The sequence below is a fragment of the Lepisosteus oculatus genome, chromosome 1 (genome assembly GCF_040954835.1).
Source record: "Lepisosteus oculatus isolate fLepOcu1 chromosome 1, fLepOcu1.hap2, whole genome shotgun sequence".
NCBI lineage: Eukaryota > Metazoa > Chordata > Actinopteri > Semionotiformes > Lepisosteidae > Lepisosteus > Lepisosteus oculatus.
Window position 1 is genome coordinate 68,338,807 of NC_090696.1, and position 20,635 is coordinate 68,359,441.

At 43.4% G+C, this 20,635-nt stretch overlaps 1 protein-coding gene and 1 long non-coding RNA gene across 3 annotated transcripts; one reads left to right on the forward strand and one right to left on the reverse strand.

Annotated features, from left to right (window-relative positions):
• The first annotated feature begins 583 nt into the window (after positions 1-583).
• Positions 584-20,137, forward strand: smim14 (small integral membrane protein 14). 2 transcript variants are annotated; one of them, XM_069191737.1, is made up of 5 exons: positions 584-872; positions 7,910-8,000; positions 15,330-15,378; positions 15,929-16,077; positions 17,561-20,137. In XM_069191737.1, exons 2-5 carry the CDS (start codon positions 7,926-7,928, stop codon positions 17,597-17,599), a joined length of 312 nt encoding a protein of 103 aa, XP_069047838.1. In that variant the 5' UTR covers positions 584-872; positions 7,910-7,925; the 3' UTR covers positions 17,600-20,137. The 2 variants fall into 2 exon arrangements, with proteins under 2 accessions (XP_069047838.1, XP_069047837.1); XM_069191736.1 differs by having other exon boundaries at positions 590-849.
• Positions 882-2,347, reverse strand: LOC138240499 (uncharacterized). The gene is made up of 2 exons (XR_011189974.1): positions 2,242-2,347; positions 882-934 (listed from the first exon to the last, which is right to left on the reverse strand). It is a non-coding gene; the product is annotated as an uncharacterized lncRNA (long non-coding RNA).
• Positions 20,138-20,635: the final 498 nt, after the last annotated feature.

Genomic DNA, 20,635 nt, shown 5'->3' on the forward strand with positions numbered 1-20,635 from the left:
AGTTCATCGTCATACTTGGAACAATTTGAAAAAAAAAACACAATGAATGAAGCTTTGTTAGAATTTCGATATTAAGTGATTGGTAAGCGTCATTACCATATTCTTCATAATAACACGCTACAAGAAAATGTAAAAAGGATTGATCACAAAGTAGCAGTACTGGTACTGCAGGTCTCAGTGGCCCAATACGTGCCGATCCGCAATGCTCTGTAATAATTCAGCCTCCGCGATTTTTCTTTACACGTTTCGTCCTCGTATCAGCAAGACACGTAAAAGAACTTAACTGTTACGTGTGGGTTTTTTTTAAAAAAATTCCACCTTTTTAAGATACTTTATTTGAATAAAAGCACCCTGTGAGAAGGAGAGCAAATATTTGCATCCCTCAGCGCCACCCAAGCCTCCAGCGCCTGCACATCTGTATCTGTAGGACCAACGGATCTTTAATCTACGCATCAGCGGCTATGCTCAGCGTTACGAGGCCGTGCGAGACGCCACTTGCAGGTCAACAGACAGCTAAAAATACGCAGACCGGACGCTTGGGTTACTGTCGGGGCTTTTCCCACTATTTTCATGAACAGATCCGCCTGGCCGCGCAGCGCAGCCCGACGCGGCTGTAGGCGGCCGCCTGCGAGGAGGCGTCTTGCGTGAAACCCGGATCTCTCGCGTTACAGGAGTGACGTGGACGATTGTATCCAAACAAGACTGCAGCTGCGGGGTGTGCAACAGCAGCAGCAGCTGGGTCCTTTCCTGGTTTGGGGATCGCCGGTGCTGGGAAGAAAAAGTGGATTGTCTGCTAATTTTAACGACTCACCCACCCTTCGTAGTCTCGGGCGTCACTCGTCGTTTTTCGTAAGTTGTCAGTTTTTCCTCGGGTATGTTTCTGTTTTGTTTTTTTCTCTCTCCCCCCTTAATCCGTCCGGGTTCATTGGAGTTCCTGGAACGAGTTTGTATCCGATGTCAGGAATGCAGATACACAAACAACACATTGTTGCAAAAGCCGGGCTTCTATTTTACTGGAGAGTGAGGAATGGTTTTGTGTTCGTACTTCCAGACTATGCATGCGCATAGAGCTGTGCTTGTTTACCTTTGTAAACGCATTCATCAAAGCTAAGAAACACGCGTTAATCGTGATTTTTAGTTAGGAATCCGTAGTTTTAAGATTGATTGCGAACAAAGTTGTGCTTAACCATTGCAGAGATAATTATCAGCAGATTGGCTTTTTACCACGAAAATACTTCAGACGCCGGTTCCCATAATGAGCCGTCCAAAATGTAAAGTTTAAAGTTCTGTTTGTTTTCGAGGCCGTGCTACGAAGCTTAGTGCATCTGTTTTGTTAACCAACGAAAAATACTATCTTTGGCAAAAAACAAATATATTAACTCGATGTAGAATTGCGCAATTGTATTCTAAATAATACGTTTAGCGTCAGTAAACTATGCAGCCTTCACTAAAAATCAAGAGTTGGGTTCAGATTATTTTTTACGTGGTCATTTACACTTAAGTGGATTGTTTAAAATGATACAAATACTGTGCGGTTATGATTTGAAGAGTATGTATACAGTAGATTTAGTTTTTATTTTTCATTGGTCTTTGAACTGTTGAAGTCGGCGTTGTCCAATCCTGGTTTTGGATCTCCAGTATCTCATCAGGTTTTCTTTAAAGCAGCGGCAGAACCAGGAAAATGCATTACACCTGATCCAATCAAGACGATAATGACTGACCTACTCCAGATCCCAGCGGAGCTCAAAACCAGTATAGTACAGATACCAGCCTTCCAGGACCAGAACTGGGGACCTCCGATCTGAAGCATGTCCAAACATGAGCCAATCCAGCTAGTTTTAGAGGTTACCATTAAATCATAAATTACTAAAGATGTGGAACTATCTAATGGTGGTGGGTTAGGCAGCACGTTCAGTAGTTGAGATCATTTGGAACCAACGTTAAGGTTTCAGTCTTCAAGGAAAATAATTCAATTGTTTGGATAATGTGTTGGTTTTGAATTGTTCCTAGTCCTTACACATCTGTAATATCAGATGCCCTTTATGGTTTACTGGATATGTACTCTCCAGAACAATATTGGAAACTCCTTTGAAGTCTCTGGTCCAGAGCTTTCATGTTTATGTTTAATGAAATGGACATGTTGCATTTGTTAATGGACAAAATTTCCAGTACCAAAAAAATCATGAACATCCTCAAAATCATAACTGGACACTGCGGTCAAAAAAGGCTGGTAACCCTTACCTTTCTCCAAGTCTTGACATTGTAGCTGAGGGTCTCACTTCATCTTAGCCCTCGATTACTGAAGTCTATTAATGTCCTCATGTACTGGATGTCGTTTTAAAAAGCCCTTCAGGCTCCACGAGCTTTAAGCAGAAAGCTAAGTGGCCTCTTTTCAGTGGGTTAGTAAACAATTTGAAGAACAAGACCAATTGGATAAGAAACATGTCAACAGGAAAATCACTTTTTTTGTGCAACAAAACCGCTGGGGAGTTCAGTGCTGTTGAAATCCCAAAAGGCCGATGTAGGCATCACAGCTTGGGTTTTCGGGTAAAATGTGAAGTATTCTACCTCAGTTGCACTGTTTTTCTTGGTTTCCTGAGCCGAGTGGTCTGGGCAAACATAAATGTGTGCCTACATTTTCTTAGCTGTAGCTGAACAAGGATATTTTTTTAACCCTGTAGGACTATTGGGGAAAAATGCTGCAAAAATATGAGATAAAATGATTTTTGTTCTGGATCATCAACTAAACGTCAGTCGATGACCCAAGTTTTTTTTCCCCACCTCACAGTACTGTTCCTTTACGGTTTACAACAGAGTGCAATGATCTTAACCTCATTGAATTGCTTTGTCCTGCATGGACAAAAAAGCAGTTATACAGAAGTCGCGCCCCCACCTTTCTTTAAAAAATAATTCTCATAGGAAGGCAATTAACTATTGGGTGCTGGAAGATTCATTTTTCCCGTATCCAGCCACAGAGTTCATGCACAGCCCCACAGTTATAATCAAACACATTTTAACTGAAGGGAAAAAAAGTAGGGCGTTAGTTTGCAGGTGACCCTTCTACTCACTCAAGGTCCCTTCACGTTGTTTCTGTTTTAATGACATGGTGCAAATCAAGATTTTATACCGCTTTTGAAATGCAGTATAAAATCCCACTGAAAGTTGTTTCAAAGGAGAAATTAATTTGGACAAATTCTGAGGCACGTAATGCATTTCTTGTTTTGAAGAGAATGTCCTGGAAGAGAGATGGCTCAGGCTGAGCTTTGTTCATGCAGTGAAACCAGCGGGGAGCAGTGAAATATATGAACATTCAGTAATACTGACTGAAACAGAGTAAGATGTTCATAGCGCTCACCCGCTGATCAAAATGGCGTTATTCTAAAGGCAGAGTCTTAAGACTTATTTGGTTTGGAGGTGAGTTTCAGTTTTTATTGTCTCTTGTCAAAACTGCCAAGAGAGAAGAGAAAGTTTCTCCGAAAAGAGTTGGCTGAGTGAAAGACAGGTTCGGGGAAACTGAGCCAGTCAGGCATGGGGTGCAGCTGAGCTGTGGCGGAAATGAGGCCTTGTCTCCCACTGCTCTGTAATATTGTAGCTTTTGTTTAGGAGAAATGGCTAACGTTCCCAGACAACAGTTAAACTTGAAACTGCTGAAAAGCTCTTTGTAATGCAGTCAAGATAATGTGTCCATTATTATTAACTGGAATGCTCTAGTTTTTCAGTATGGTCTCAATAGGGAGCATTTTGAAGGGCCTGGGCAGGCCAGGTAGTTGAAGCACAGCTCCGATATTTTTGGGGTTCGTATTCAATCCTGAGTCCCTCTGAGGAAAGAAGATGGGCACTCCAACATACTGTTTGCCTGTCACTCTAGTCTCTTCTCCATGGTCTGAACAGGTTAATGGCTGGTCATATGTTACACAAGTAAATAACATTTACAGTTAGCATCGCTGCCTTGCCACACTGGAGCTCTGGGTTCAATTCCTGGGGTGCTATCTGCTTGGAGTTTGTATGTTCTCCCCGTGTGCCTGTGGGTTTCTGCCAGGTGATCTGAGTTGGCTTCTGGGAAAATTGGCCCTGGAGATTGAATGTGTATGTTTGTGTCTTTGTGTCTGCCCTGCAATGGATTGGTGTCCCGTCCAGGATGGGTCCAGCCTTATGCCTGTTGCTTGCTGGGGTAGGCTCTGGCTCTCCCAGGACGCTGTATTGTGTAAAGTGGTTAGAAAACAGACGGATGGGTTCCTGTAACAAATATGTGCGCTGTTGCAAATATTAGAAGCGCCATCGTCCATTCGACAGCTTTAGAGAAGGTTTGTGTACCTGAAAGAAATAGAGAATGAGCAGCATTATAGTAAAGATGGTTACACTGAGAGATCGTGGCACTGAATCTGGACTGTTTGCAGTTTGTCACATTTATTTGAATATTTTTCTGTTACTTTAGGGTGTTTTGTGTGCTGCTCTTAAATCACTTGCCTGACCTTCCATTTCCTTTATGAAAGCGATCAATATTAAAAGTAAAGTAATAAACACTTTAGAAATATTATATACTGAAAAGCATGTGTGTGTTGTATTTGGTCAAATTTAAGATTTGTTTATTAGCTTTTTGGACAAAGAGCTAGGCGTTCAAACTAATAAATGTCAAGAATAAGTACCTCAAGAACCCATGTGTAAAGCTGTATACCTAGAAAGGCTGCTGCCATCCCGTATCTCCACCTTGCATCCAGACACCTGCTGTGTTTTGCTGTTTAGCCAACGTATGATTTAGAGTCTCTGTTCTTCACAGCGTCCCTGCCAAGGCATGTAATTTTCTTCAGCTGCGCGTGAAATGCCCTGCTCACCCATCTGCTGAGTAATAGATACCACGTACTTCTTCAAACTGGAAACACTCCCTGGGGTCTTCAGGAAAGTATTCACAATCTGGTGGCTTCCTCCTCTTCAGATTTTTCTCTCACTGTTTCTTTTTTGTTTTCTGTTCTTTATGGGGTCACTTTCTCCCCCGCCCCCCTCCCCCCCCCACTTACAGTGTGTATCCCCTCCCCCTCTCATTTTACTGGCTCTTTAAGATTGTGTGTACAGTTTCCTACTTGGGCCATGACTGCCTATTCCACTAATTTGCCAGGCAATCCATCTAATTCATCTGCTGTGCTGTGGGTAGCTTGTGCTAAACGTGGAGCTCAGGGCAGATTGGATAACAATAGTATTTTTTCCTTATAAGAAATGATTTCATTCCTTGCTATATGGCTGGAATCTGTTCCCACCCTCATAAATGCAGTTTCTGTCCTGAGGGTGTTGTTTTCCTGGCGAGAGACTGAATCTGAATCTGTATCTGAACGGCAGTAGAGTGTCAGAAGTTTCGGTCCTTTGCTAGCTCTCAAAGTAAACAGGCCCTCAGCCTGGGAGTGTGATGGAGCCCCAGCAACGAGAAACTTTAGGCCCATTGGTCTGTGCCTCACCACTGGAGAGGGGCTTCATTATCTTTAACTAGCTTTTCTCCAGAGGGTAGCAAATCCTGCCGTCTCTTTGCAGATACTTGCGATTCGGTGTTTTAGTTCCGATTGTACAGTACCTTCCTCTGTCTCTTCCCGACTACCCCACTTACTGTTTTCCTTAAAGCTCACCTTAATGGAAGGAAGCCAATCAGCAGCAGAGTGCAGGTCATATGCCCCTCCGCGTCTGTGTCCTCACCTCACAAAGCTCTTTTCCTTTGACTTCTGCCATTTTTCTTTGCGGATCAATCAGGCACCTGTGCTACAAGTATTCTTTCAGTCTGTGTTATGACGGCACCTCTCCCTGCCTGGATTCGATCCTGGTTGCTCACAGGCTTCAACCCTGCACACAGCAGCACTCCCTATACAACAGATAGCTCCACCAAACCAAAAGACTGCTTCTGTTTCACTGTCCACAAATCTGAGAGGGGTGACATTACTTCTGTGGCTTGCCCAGTGCCCTGAGCCCTGTTACAGTTGCTCTGTGATGAGGACCTTTGGTTACTGTGTGTAAATTGCTAGCTCCAGAAACACTCTTCAGATGAATTTGTTCTTTGAGACTGAGCATCAGATGTTGATTAATGTTAAAACGCGGAACAGAAAACTGAATTCGTCTGGTGGCTTTTCATCGGCTGATCTTGTTGGGGGCTGGACAGGGATGTGCCTGATAATTTGTCTGAAGGCACATCAGCTCTCTCAGCTGACTTTTCACTGGATTGTGCGTGTGGAGAGACTTGATCAAGTGTCCAGCAATGCTGAGAGGCACATATTGGTACTTTCATTTGTTTTTGCATGTTTTGGGGATTGGAGAACTCGCGTGTACCATTCAAATGCTTCCTACTGTATCTGTTTTCGCTTTTTTTATAGCATTTGGCAGCATGTTATAAAAGTTGTGCATATGCTTTACATCCTTTTTTTTCCCACAGATTATTCAGTTATATTTATTCACTGTCCTGTTTTAATGCATTACAAATAATTGTGTAGAGGCTAATTGACAATAAGTCCACCACTGGGCTTCAGTTCCTGCAGTTCTAAACATTCCATTAAAAAGTGTTTAGCTTAATCAGCTTTGTTGTTATGGCTTAACACTGTGGAGGGGGAAGAACTTAAAAAAAACCTTTCTCTCTGAAATGAGACTACAGTGAAATGCGGTCATGACAGTTTCAGGATTAAAACTGTTTACTTTGAAAAGTAAAAAAGATCATTGGATCGTTATCACTCTTCCTTCCCATCACACCAGTGAAACTATTAAAAGCTGCATCATTCTGAAACAGGGAACATTAAAAGCTTTGGTTTTGTTTCTGTGCTTAAAAAAAGTACAGAGGAAGAAGAATCCTTATTTTTTAAACCAAAAAAAGGTTAGGAAAACAATTCATAAAAGCACCAGAAAGCATGGAAACAAAGGTGACAAAAATAGTACTATAGAACTAACTTACACAATATAATGAAACGGTGATGAAATCTGTGGAAATGAACAGGTATTAGTGAGATGCATTTTGTTACCTGGGATAGAATGAATATTTAACCAAATATGTAAATTCTTGTGTTAAGTGATATCAGCTCTTGTTAGCAACAAGGGTCTGTAGTTGCAAGCTTTATTTTCTAAAATGTTTTGCTTTCCTACTTTGCCTGTAGATCCTTGCACAAATGACTTTATAAAAGTAAGCCTTAGTACCTAAAAAACAAAGTCTGCAATGCAGTTCATGCACTAATATAAATAATTCAGAATATACTCAAGTGATCCTCAAGACACTATAATTTAATTTATATTATATATAGTATCTATAAATTGTAAACTATAGTTTATAGGAACCCATCTGACAATAGGAATCGTGCTTAGGGTATGCAGTTGCCTAAACAAAGGGATTGATTACAAAATACTGTACTGAAAGGTTCTGCATAAAGCTGTTGTTAATTATTTTCTCTTATGCAAAAAATTAAATGATCACTTAACTTTATTGGCCATATACAATTTCTTGCATTAGGACTTTGTCTTTTTGCATACCCCAACTTGCTCTCCATGAGACACACAGACAGGGAGAGAAGCTTGGGGTCAGAGCGCAGGGTCAGCCATTTATATGGCGCCCCTGGAGCACTTGGGGCTAAGGGCCTTGCTTGGGGCACCAACGGAGTAGGATTCCTCTGCCAGCAGCAGGATACAAACCGGAAACCTTCCAGCCACAAGCGCAGATCCTTAGCCACAGAGCCACTGCACCGCCCAAATGTAGAATGGAGCTGCGTGTGACCTCCACAATGAAACCTATCTTTCTTGCTTTAGGTATTTGAAGACCAAAAGCCTCAAAGAGCAAAGTCAAAATCGAATTCCAGAGCTTGTAAAACCTCAAAGAACAAAGTCAAAATCGAATTCCAGACCTGTTACCTGTTTCTGATCTTGGGTAACTGAAGCAGTTGTTTTCCTTCTTTTCTAGGAGCGATTCTGGAGCCATGGCAGAAGGAGGATTTGACCCCTGTGAGTGCATCTGTTCCCATGAGCATGCCATGAGAAGACTCATCAACCTGGTATGGCTGATCTTCCTTCACTGACCCTTCCTTCTGGGGATTTACTGTATGAGTATCTGTAGCAGTACATTTCTCCGTGTTTGCAATGGTGATCTATGTATAGGTTAGGACATAGGTCGCCATTAATCATCATTTGTCACCAAAAGTCCCCATTTGTAGGTTATTCATGTCTGTTTAAAGCAGCAGCACCTGAAGAGCTGGGAGAAGCAGTTTAACTGGTCCAGTTAAGCCAAAATCGTGTGGATTCACATCTTTACAAGCTGAAAACTTAGAACCACACCAGCCCTCCAGGATCTCTGAGTTAGGACGTTTTGTGGAGCAATTTGAGTGAAAACCACACTATTGCAGCTGGAATTCGGACCCAGGGCACTCCAGTCTGGAGTCCACAGCCCTATCTGTCCCTCTATACTGCATTCTCAACCCTGAGGAATAAGGACACTCTCACAATCCTGACTCTCAGTGCTAAACCTTGGTGCAGGGAAAGACCTGAGCTGTGAGCTCTTGTTGTCAAAGGTATTCGCACTAGGAATCTTCATTAAATCAATTCACCCGCATGTCTTAGGTATTCCTCACCAGGGTGGGCGAATTTTCTGTACGTGTAGAAGAGACATTGCTGCCAAATAGGGTTAATACAACAAACTATATTTATTACACTTGACAAAATAGTGAAACGTGTTGCATATAGGAGCCTGGAAGTGCGTGTGAAAGCTGTAACTGGAGTAATTAACTGGGCAGTTAAGTCTCCACCACAGCAGGCAGGAGTTCCTTGTGAATGAGAGTGTTTACAGCAGAAGTAAATCCTTCTGGCTTCCAGTAGGCAGAAGGATGTTATTCCAATTCACTTCAATTTTTGTTTGGAATAGAGCCCTGTGCAGCATATTGTTAATCAGGACAGTACATCGCAGTAGCCAGAACCTCCATTATGTGTGGAAGAGAGAAAAAGAAACAAAATCTCGCAAAGGAAAAAATGAATAAATCTCTAGGGATCAAAGATTTACTGGTTTGCCTTCCCACCAGTTTCCTGTTTAAGGTTCTTAACTGTCGGTGTTTTGATACCGGGCTTAGTCGGTGTATTATGTTTATTTAATGAAATGGGTTTCTGGAAAGGTTTGGTATATATATATAAAAAACATTTCTTCACTACCATCTTTCAAAGCTGATCGATGTGGTACGTGGGACTGTTAGATACGGCTGTTGTAAATATCAGATTTTGTATTTCAAAGGTGTCTGTAGGAAGGAGAGGTCTTGGGAGTTTTCAGCCTCCTGACTTCAGACGTCTTCTGAGAGCAGTGGTTTAACAAGCTCACACTCGCAGCTTCTGGACTGGTCTGTGCTAGTTCCCATTGTCAAGTATATTTATGACACAGCGGGTGGCTGTCTCCTTCATTATATGGGTGTCATACGCCTCACCGTCATTACAGGGTAAGGGTAACAGTTCATCTCTTAAATCTGTTTTCTGACCCCTAGACGGGGAGTCGCTTTGGGGTCCTGTGACATAGTCAAGTTTCAGTATTGGGTATCTTTTGTTATGCCAAGGGATCCAAGAATAACGAATATTCTTTTTAGTGTCACAAGTGATGGTAGTTATTTTTTGTGCATCTGAAGAGCTGGCAAAATTCTAAACCGCTCCAGTTAAGCCTATAATGAGGCTGGTTCTGGTTAAGGTCTTTGTTGAAATAAATACCTGCGGGCTTGTGACCCTCTTGCTTAATCAGATTCTGGTTCTTTTTTTTTTTTTTACCTCAAAATACCTTTTAACACCTTCCCCTTTCACTCGACTCGTGTGATGCCGGAAGTGGGTTCTTTAGTGGGGCTGGCCGAGCACCGGCGTGGAGTCGTCACAGGTGCTTCCTGTTAATTGCGAGAGGTGTCTGAGGGTTTGAGGGAGGGCCATTCTTCCCCTTTTCACCTCTGTAGAGTAGCTCTCCCTGTGGTGCCTGTTCCACTAGGGTGCGGTTGTCTGGTTCCAGTATGAGGAACAACTGCAAGGCCATAGAGCTGCAGTACTCTTGGCCAGGCTGCTCGCCATTGACAGTACATACAGAATTAGGAGGACTCGGAGGAAACAGAAACAGCCGTTTCAACCGTGGATTAAACATTTCACCATTCCTGACAGTCTCGATCATTCTCCCGTTAGCATTTCCCCTCTAGATCCTGAACAGTAGCATCCAAAAACCCATCCGTCCGGTCGATGCCTCGTTGAATGTGTTAAAAACGGCACCAGAAGTTTAAAAAAGTCATCTTCAGGAAGTTCTAGTAGCATTGGTGATGGTTGTGTCAGTGGGTGGAGTAAATAAAATGTTGAAGACAATCTTTGATAGGATGAGTTAATTGAACCTTAGTGTAGCTGTTCCTGTGGTACTGTACTTCAGTCTCGACCTCTTCTTTTTGGAATCCTTTAACCAGTGCGTTTAACTTACCTGCATGAGAGTGAGGAGCTGTTTAAGGTTTGAGCACTGTGCTTCACCTGGGCCAGCGGAGAATTTGCCCTCCTGTTCGGAAACCCTTCACCGGCTTCAGGCCAGACTGCGACAAGCTGGAAGTTCGGAAGAGTGCAAGCTAACCTGGAATTTGAAACAAAAGCATTAGGCTAAAACGGACACCCAGAGCATTTGTGGCCTCTGGGATCCGGGATCCACGAGCTGATGTTAGACGCCGTTGACTCATTGTGTGTGAAAGCAGCAGCTGTTCAGTTACGTTGGCAAACAGATGTTTACGTAGTTAGCCGGTATGCCGTATAGATGTGTGGGGATCTAATTGGTTGACTTTGCAGTAATGTTTCTGAAGGATATGGCTATAAACCTTTGTGTGCACAGCACTTCTCGATAGAGACAAGCAGGGGTGGCTCTGAAGTGGTGTAGGCACTCCCCACTAACCAGCATTTGTTTTCCACGGAGCAAGAGTTTGCACATTATGTGAGTCACCTGTGTCCTTATCCAGCCTGTATAGGATGTGCTGTCTGTACAGCACGGTAAGAAACCCTGATGGGCACTGACATCCTCTTTTGTCATGAATGGAGTTGGTACTTTCCAGTGCTGGGACCTTACAATCGGCACACCCAGTAAACTATGAATACATTTTTTGTGCTGAAAACATGCAGCGCCTAACTGGTTACTTTGGTCTACTTCAAATCATTTTTTTTAATTTCTGTAATTCCCCATGTTCTTGATGGGGGGTTGTCTCCAGGTTCCACCTCCCAGAAACAAGGCGGTTAGGGTAAATATCTCTACAAGTGTACAAGCGCTCTGTGATTGACAGGCATCCGGCCCAGCATGTAGATCTGCCTTGCGCCCTAGTATAGACTCTGAATTGCTGAAATTCTTACCACAAATACGCTCCTTTCTGATACTCAACAGATGTATCTCCCCATTCTTTAATATTGCCTAGTTGTTCTTAACTTCCCGTAGATTAGGCTGGTCCTGAGAATCGTGGGGTGATTTGCTTAAATTGTGATGTTTGGCATGGTCTCCCACCACGTCGGCTCATTTCCACTGGCCACGCGCGGGACACCTGCCTGCCCTGAATCAAAGAAACATTTCCGCTGGTCCTCCGCCACAGGGACAGGACACAAAAGAAAGTGCTGCTGGGAAGAGGAAGCCACAGCACAGCCCCTCAAATCGACATCCCACACCAGCTAGCTGCCAGCTCATTGTTTGAGCAAATCTGCCTGCTCCAAACTAGGAATCCGAGAACTTGAGCGAGGGAGTTCAACAGAGGCAGCCTTATTCGATCTGCAGGAAGGGAGGTGGCATAGCGACCAGGTCTGCAAGCGCACACAAACCATTCTTCCCTTTTATTGCATCGCAAAAGCGTGTTAATTTAGCAAAAGGCTGTTCCTCCTAACAGGTGTTTTTACTGTTCATCTCAGGAGCCCAGTCAAGCGCATTCTGTCCTCTGCCTCCCAGTTACACTTCTTTTATTTTTCCTTTCCTGCGTCTCTCGTGTGGTTCTCGTTAGTACGTCTTTCTCACGCTAGTTAGTGTGCTCGGCTTCAAGGTTGCACGTTCGGCCTGCACACCCCCAAGCCTTTCAAATATTCCGTCCTACGAGGTAGTGGTCTAAGAACAGGTGGCTTAACATTTTGGTCAAAGGTTTGGCTTTTTTCATTACCATTTGTACATGTCAAACTAAACAAATGTGATATTTAACATAACTATTTGCTGTGATACAATCTACCCCATCAAAGCAATGCCCTCTTAACTAAACATGCTGCAGTCATTTGTGAAACCAAACAAGAGTACAAGTATATGTATGTCTTATTATATTGGACATACTATGTGTAAGTAGTAATATTCTGACACGGCTATCCTTATCTAAAACAAATCCCTGATCACATGATTGAGACTACAGACAAGTCATCCAGCTAAGTCATCATGATTATCTGTATGGTTCTTCAGAATCTGATGGAAGGGAATAATTAAAATGTAGCACCGTGTCCACATAAACATTAATTCTAAATTATGAACACAACAACAGGGCAATATTTAAATCCCTTGTTAAGCATTGAAATGAAGCTGCCTAAATGATCAAGTTTCTTTCCACAATTAACCAAATTATTAACGTAGTACAGCGATTTTCTGCATGTATCCAAGTATCACTGTAAGATGTTAAAGAAAATCAAACCCCTAAATGCTCTTGACCTCTCAATTGCAGCCATCCATGCAGTCTCCAAGACCAGTGCAGTTTTTGATTAAATGTGTATTTTTTCCCCATTGAGGTGTTTAATTTGAGCATTCAGTAGTATTCACTCAAAGAGAATACATTATTTGCAATTCGGGGAAGATGAGACGACATTGGAAGGGGTGAATTCTTGTGTTGACTGTCTGTTTTGACTGACTGAATGCCCTTTTGGCACAAATTATTTTATTACATTATTCCTTCCTATATAACACTATAGTGTTATTTTTACACAGAAGTACAGATTAATAAATATGTGAATCATGCTTATTCTGCTTTCATTTACTCTTTGGCTAGTACCACCACCTGTATAAACAAACATTTTTTGCATTTATGAGTGAAAACAGTGTTGTACACATGGGCTTTGACAGACATTTGTCAAAATATAGCACAGAAACCTGCAGCACTGTCTGTAGCTGATGTGATGGTAAGTCCTGGAAATTGCAAAAACCACTATTGTTGAGTGTATCTACAAGCTGCTCTTGTAGGAAAGGAGAAGGGGTGATTTCTGAAGCACAGCACTGTGAAAGCGAGAATCTGAATACCCCTAGTTCTTTTTTTTCTCGCATTTTTATAATGTTTCACTGGAAAATCCTCAGTTCCTTTATCGAGGAGGACGTTTTTGTAAATGGAATAAAAGGCTCGTTCACTTCTTTCAGGTAAAGCTGGTGCGTCACAAGTGGTCTGTTGTGTGTCTGGTGCTGGATGGATGTTCCTAATGGAGCCGCCTGTTAACACAGCCAGTCTTGTTGTGTTCATGGAAGCCCAGAACCAGCAGGTGGCAGCACTGAGCAGAGCAGGGGACTCTATAGTGAACCTGCGAGCTCTGGGACACAAATTCACGTGGCTCTATCCTGTTATAGCAGGTGCCTCCACCCGTTTGTGGGCTGAAATTAATGAGATTACGCTTTTGAATGTATCCTGCAGAACAAGGTTTGGACAGCAGTGGTGTTTCTCTTCAATGAAGCGATAACCAGGTGCATCAACACTCTTTTCTCGACTTTAGAAGCTTGGCTTCGGAAAGGAATAAAAAGCAGTAGTTGAGTTGTAGGCAGGAAAGATGCATTATCGTTTTTCATCTCCAGTCCAAGGCCACAGGGTTTTCTGGTTTTTAATTCCACCCTTTATATTAAATGAGCTTATTCAGCTAAGGAGTTGGTTAAGTCCCTGTAATTCTTCCCCCGGGACTAAAGCAGGTGTTGTTGTAGAGAGAACTATAAATACTGCCAGACCTGAAGAACCGTGTTGTCATGAAGCTCATTTGTGTGAAATATTTGGGAAATTATAAGGCTGGGTTGATCATCTGGTTATCTTTTTTGTTTATCTTAGTTCTAACAATTAAGTAAGTGTCCAGTACTGCTATCTGCTCACCAGAGCTCCCATGGAATAAGATTGGCTAATGAAGAGGTGTTAGTGGGGCCAGCAGGGGTGCTTACCCTGCAGTCTGTACAGCTCCTAATGCCCCAGTAAAGGGATGGGGACACTATATTGTAAAAAAGCGCCATCCTTCAGATGAGATGTAGAAGTGAGGACTTGACTCGCCATAGTCAATAAAAAATCCCAGGGCGTTTCTAGAAAACAGTAGGCATTTGAACTCTGGGGTCCTTGGCAAATTTCCCGCTGGCCTTTACCAATCATGGCCTCCTGATAATCCCCATCTATGAACTGGCTTCATCGCTCTGCTCTCCTCCCCACTGCTAGCTGGTGTGTGGTGAGCGTGAACCACCATTCAGAAACTTCCAGTGCTACATTTTTTAAAATCCTCCTTTACCACACAAGTAACAGCGCGTTTCAGAAAAAGAGGGTCTCTTTTCTCCAGTTTGCTTTTTTGTTGGTTTTCCACATGCGGAGTCGCCAGTCCTTTTTCTTAACTGCCTCCTCAAGTTTGGAATCGCAATCTCAGTTTCTGTATTCCAATCTGCTCTGCCGCAGAACAGACGAGGGCTCGTCTGTGAAGTGGGCAGTGGGCATTGCTTTTCACTCCTAAAGCTTGGCTCCGTCTGCAGGCGACACAGCTCTTCCTGAGAGCCTCCCGAGAGCAGAGGAGACTAGCAGGTTGCAGAGCGTGCTGATGGAAGACCGAAGAAGGAAGCTGTGCATCTCAGGGCCTGTACACTGCTGCCTGCTGAATCCCTGGGGGCTAAAACTGTAGCCCTGGTTCAAACTGGTGGAGGCTGGACTGTAGAGCTCAGCATTTGTTTCTCGCAAGATGCCAACTAATGTTTCTATGTCACCACTTGGAAATGGTGACCGCCACACTTCTGAGACAGAGATGGCGGTCACCAAGTGTCTAAGCTGCCTTGAAAACTAAATGAAGAAGATTAGGATGTTGGTATTACGTTGCAGTAAAACAATATCATTTCTTGTGCTGTCTGCTTCCAAAAAAATGTCCAAAAGGAGCATGATTCAGTATAATCCTATGTGATTTTTTTTTCCCCTGCATTCCTAATGCTTATTTTAAAGACTTATATTGTCTTTGTCAAAATGATCCTTTTATAACCCTGATGGTTTCCAAATGGTACAGTTCTTCAATTAAAGATGCAGACCTTGTGATTTCCAATGATGCTTTTTATAAGTTTTTTGCAAAAAAAATGTCCATGCAGTTTGTCCATCTTCTCACACAATTTCCTTTTGTTTTTCATCCATTTCTAGCTAAGACAGTCCCAGTCCTACTGCACAGACACGGAATGCCTGCAAGAAAGTATGTATGATCATTCTTTCATTATCATCTAACCAAACCTAAGAATTTGAGGATCCTTTCCCATTTAAATAATTTGGGCAAACCAGTCTTGAATTCTTATCATCATGGCCAGATAGCTAGAACCCAACCTGCAGAGGAAAGCTGATGGTGAGGTACAGTACTCGCTTTCCCGAAAGAGCGATTGACTGGTCCTCCACATCAGATGTGTGCTGCGAGCCCAAAGTACCAGAGAGTGTGAGAGCTGGTGCTTGATTCTCGACGCGGTGTGAGTGAGGTGAAACTAGGACTTTGATACAGCAGGAGCAGGTGATGAAGATTTAGTGGACTGGGTACTATAGGCATAAGTCTATAAGTCAGCGCTTAGAAATAAATTTCACAACAGTGCAGATTTTCATTTCAGTGGTACGTTCTAGGCATTCACTTGGATTTCCGACTTCCACGTCTTTCTCTAAACATTTAGAAACCGTGCTTCACGCCCGATGAGAGAAACGTACAGGTCTCGTGAAGAGTTCTGATTAAAGTTTGCCGATTGACCTTTTTCTTTCCACAGTGCCGGGACCCAGTCCATCGAGCAGTGGTGACCTGACGGTGCCCATGATCATGATGGCCTGGGTTGTGATTGCCCTGGTACTGTTTCTCCTGAGGCCAGCCAGCATGAGGGGGCCTGGGGCCGCAGGCAAACCTCCTGGTCCACACAATGTAAGAGAGAGGGCAGTTGAAGCTAAGCTTGAACTTTATTGCCATATGTAACCGGTACATGTACTGGTACAATGGAATTCTAACTTGCAGAAAGTCTCTCGATTTGTTAAAAAAACCCAACATTAACACAAAGTGGAGGCAGCGCATTTAGACAATAAACAAGCAAACGGTAGGCAAAATACAACTAAACAGTTCCGATGTAAACAATGCAGACACATAAACCATGACTCCAGATGTGCAATAATTACATTACAGTGAGGTAGATGGTGTAGGTGTGGTCCGAGGGGCATGGCCAAGTGTGTTCGCCAACTGCACCGCTTGTGGGTAGAAGCTATTGAGGAATCTGGTGGTGAGTGTCCGTATGCTCTTGTATCTCCTGCCTGAGGGCAGTGGGGTGAAGAGTTCATGCCCGGGGGTGGTGACTGTCCTCTGGAGAATATCTGACTAGGTGGGCAACAGCTGTCTTATGAGTCACTTGACTACGAAGCCGCCATCATTGTTGCACATCTATAGTTATGTCAGAGTGTGGCTTCACCTTTTATACCGGTGTCCCAGTATTCCCATGGAGGAGTGCTTCTCTTGCCAGCTTCTGCAGAGTCACAGCCTCCCAGAAAACCACAACTCCTCAAAGATCTGTAATTTGGACAATTGATAACTGACTTTTTTGGCTGCTTTGCTTTGGAACACTGTACTCCCGGCCTGCCCGAGCAAGGCGGTCACCAACATGTCTAAAGAGAATCGGATCATTGCCAAAACTCTGGTCCCCTACTGATTACACACTGATATGCAGTGCCACATTTATGATAACTTTTTCTAATAAATTATTTATTGCAAATGCATGTATACATGATATAAATAAAATCTGTTGTTTTTGGACAATATATTTAGACACAATATAAACGTTGGAACCATCCATCCATTTTCCAAAGGCTTCTTCCAGTTCAGGGTTACACTCTGGATGGGGTGCCAGTCCATCACAGGGTACATTAACACGAACACGGATGTGCATTCACAACAGGGCCAGTTTTCCCAGCAGCCAGTTAACCTACCACTATGATTTTGGACTGTGGGGAGGATACTAGATCCCCCCATGAACACAGAGAGAACAAGCTCCATGCACCCCAGTTGAATTAAAACCCAGGACCCCATCACTGTGAGGCAGCAGTGCTAACCACTGTGCCATCGGGGTGCCCTCAGTTAAACCCAAAAGAACGAAAATCCCTCCAGCTCCATGAGGTCCCTGTCCTTCCTAAGAAAATGCGTGCGCTGAAATTTCCATCTCTGGCCTTTTCTGAAACACTAGAACTCCTCCTCTTTTACATTTTTAGTAGGTTGTGAAATGTCTTTTTACACACAAAAAAAAGCAGGTTCAAGCCTCCTAGAAATGTCTTTCTACGGATGGGTTTTGCAGCAAGGTTTTATAGGAGAGTGTGGCACGGCTGTAGACTGACCTCACCGGTTGACGGCGGCTTTGTTTCTCCAGAACCACGGCCGAGAACCCCCGGCGCCCCCTGTGGATTAGACCTGCCTCGGAGCGGGTTTCGGCAGCCAAGGATTCCTACGACCAAACCAGCTACTGTGACCTGGACGAGCCTTGGGAATGTTTTCGTCTCCATCGGGCCCATTTGGTGTTTTGTTTCTTTTCTCATCCTAGTCCTGTCCTCAGCCGGCCATTTTCTCGCCTCTCCTTCCCTCTTTCGGGCCGGCACACCTGCAGAGGGCCGTGATAACTGGGGGGGTTGGCAGTTGGGCAGGGGGGGTGAGGATATTTGATTGGACGGCGTGAGGGCAGGTGCCCCTTCATTTTGGTGTGTTGAGCCCCCCCCCGTCAACCCGTTTGAAACTCGGCAAGGCAATGTCCAACGTGTTTTTGCCCATTATTTTGTCAAATCAAAATGTAGAAATTGGAAAGCTGAGATATAGAAAGAGGCATGGAAACTAAGAAATGTATCCAGTACTTCCTCACTGTAGTACCACCAAATTTGTTTGGTTGTGTTGCCAGTTTTAGGTCTCATGTGAGTCTGCACCAATATCTCAACATTCCTCTTTATTTTGCCTCCTTTGTATTATAATCCTGATTTCTACCAGACACTCACATTGCCAGTTTAAGTGCCAGACTTGGAGGAAGAAGTAGGGAGGACAGTGCCATTTTCAGTTAAATTTTGTGAAAACTCACTGGAGTTCACTTACAGAAAAAAATACTTTAAGAAACTGTAACAGGAGTGTGTAACCCCACCAACACCAAAAGAAAAATGTGCTGATTTACATTTAGCTGTGAGCAGGCTTACATTGCTCACAGTTCAGTTACTGAATAACTTGCCAAGTCTCCCAGTACAGACCTGTCACTACAAATCACAGGCATGTAAACACCCTGCCCCCACAGCCCCTACCAGCTCTGGATGTGCTTAGAAGAAAGACTTCCTTGAGGCTTTAATAAACCCATATAATATAATTACAGAATTTCTTCTTAAGGTCTTTTTTTGTGAATAAATGGCTGTACTCGGGTGCTAACGATAAAGCTCCTGTTAAAAACCCAAAGCATATGTGTTGTCAGGGGGCTCTAATATCCATATCTGATGATGGAATTGAAGGAGGGAGATGTTTATTCAGCTTGCCTCCAAGTCAAATTCTGATCTTCCTGCGGCACGCTTCTTTTTTTTTTTAGCCATATTTTAGCAGCCGTTCTGTTTTCAGACCTGCTCCTCCCTAAGAGACACAGCTGTGGGGAAGAGAGTCTGAGGTGTTGTGGGTACTAAATCCTTCTGACAGGAAGATCTCAGTACAAAGCACAGTGTGACCGGCGCAGAGCCTCCACTGCCATCTCAAAAGACACTGAGGGGGAAACATCGGGCTTTTTTAGTGCCTTCTCTTCACTTCCCAGAAAAAAAACAGTGGTTAGTTACCCAACGGAGATCATAATGCTGTCATTATGGAGTGCAACTTACTGGATTCCCTTCTGATTTGTGTGTCTCCACTCTATCTATGGTGTATAAATAGGCCCATAACTCAAGCAGGTCATTTCTTTTATGTTATTGTCAAAGTTGTAAGGGCCTATCGCCTGGCATCTTTGTCTTCACAGATTGAGCCTTAAGAACAGTAACAAAATTTGCCAAAGTCAAAATCAAACAAATGTATTTTCTTAGGCCCTAGTTCTTAAAGAGTGACTCGAGGGACAAATATATTTCGTTTGCGTATTGTCTCGGTGTGCACCACCCATCTGCCAATCCATGAAACCCCCTCTCTTCCCCCTCCCCTCAATTCACGTGCCATTTCTATTTTCATTAGTCTTTCACTTGCTAAAATGGTGGTGCGAATTTGGGTTCGCTGAGAACGTTAGTACACAGCCACCTCTCTGTACTTCAGCAGCGTTACATGTGTTCTTAGTCTCTTTAAAAACTCGCGCCAGACATGGAGTGGGCATGTTTGGTCACTGCACTCTTTTCCACCCTTGGGTAGAGCTTAATTTTTTTGCATGATCTCCATTGCATTATGTAGCACTTTTGATGACCAGTGCAATAGGATAAACTTTGTAGGACGTACTTCTGTTGGTTCCATGTTGGGCCGATAGTTATCCCGCTCTGAAAAGAGAGTGGGATGTTGTACTTAGTTCCCGATCACGAATGTTTATCCTTGCAGGATATGGTTGGACAACATTTACCCTTCCTTAATTTACTCGAGCACTTAGAATAATTACAGCCAAGGTCCTTATCTCTCAGCTGGGTGGAAACCCTTTGCGCTTGTTGTTTGCAAGTTTCCAGTCTTAACCATTTTGCCAGTTGAGATCTTCATGGAGTGAGATTAATGAAAGGTGAGAGAAACATTTCTCGACTAGTTTTACAGGGGGGAAAAGTTGGTTCATGATCTTCATTTTGTTCTTATTAAAAATGAAGGGATTGTAAATATGCCAAATTTGTGGATGTTTTATTTTCTGTCTGTAGTGTCATTTGTGGCATTATCTAACACTGTAACTTGGTTGTAATATTGAGATAAAGGGCTTACACTATGCACTTTCTTAACTATTAAATAAATGAGTAGCTCACTGCTATACAGTCTGGTTAAATATCAGTGTGTCTGTGTGCATCTCTGCAGAGCTGTGAATTGAATAGTACTAAATCACTGTTAAAGCTTGATTCTGGTACCACCGACAGGGGGCGATTAAGATCAGTGTCTGTACCTGGAAAGGCGGGCTCTGTGTATCAAGCTGTCAGCTGTCAAAGGTCTGTGACTGTTTAGCCCTCTGGTGTCTCAGTCAAAGTCACACAATCACACCAGCCTCAATTTTCCCAATACCCAGTTAACCTACCAGTAGGTCTGTGGACTGTGGAAGGAAACCAGAGCCCCCAGAGAAAACCCATACAAACACATGGAGAAATGACAAACTCCAGCCAGAGCACACTGGAAATTGAACCCAGGGCCCCAGAGCTATGGAACAGGAAGATAAGATCACTTTGTTGGCCATATACAATTTCTTGTATTAGGAATTTGTCTTTTCACATTCCCCAACTTGCTCACCATGAGACACACAGACAGGGAGAGAAGCTGGGGGTCAGAGCGCTGG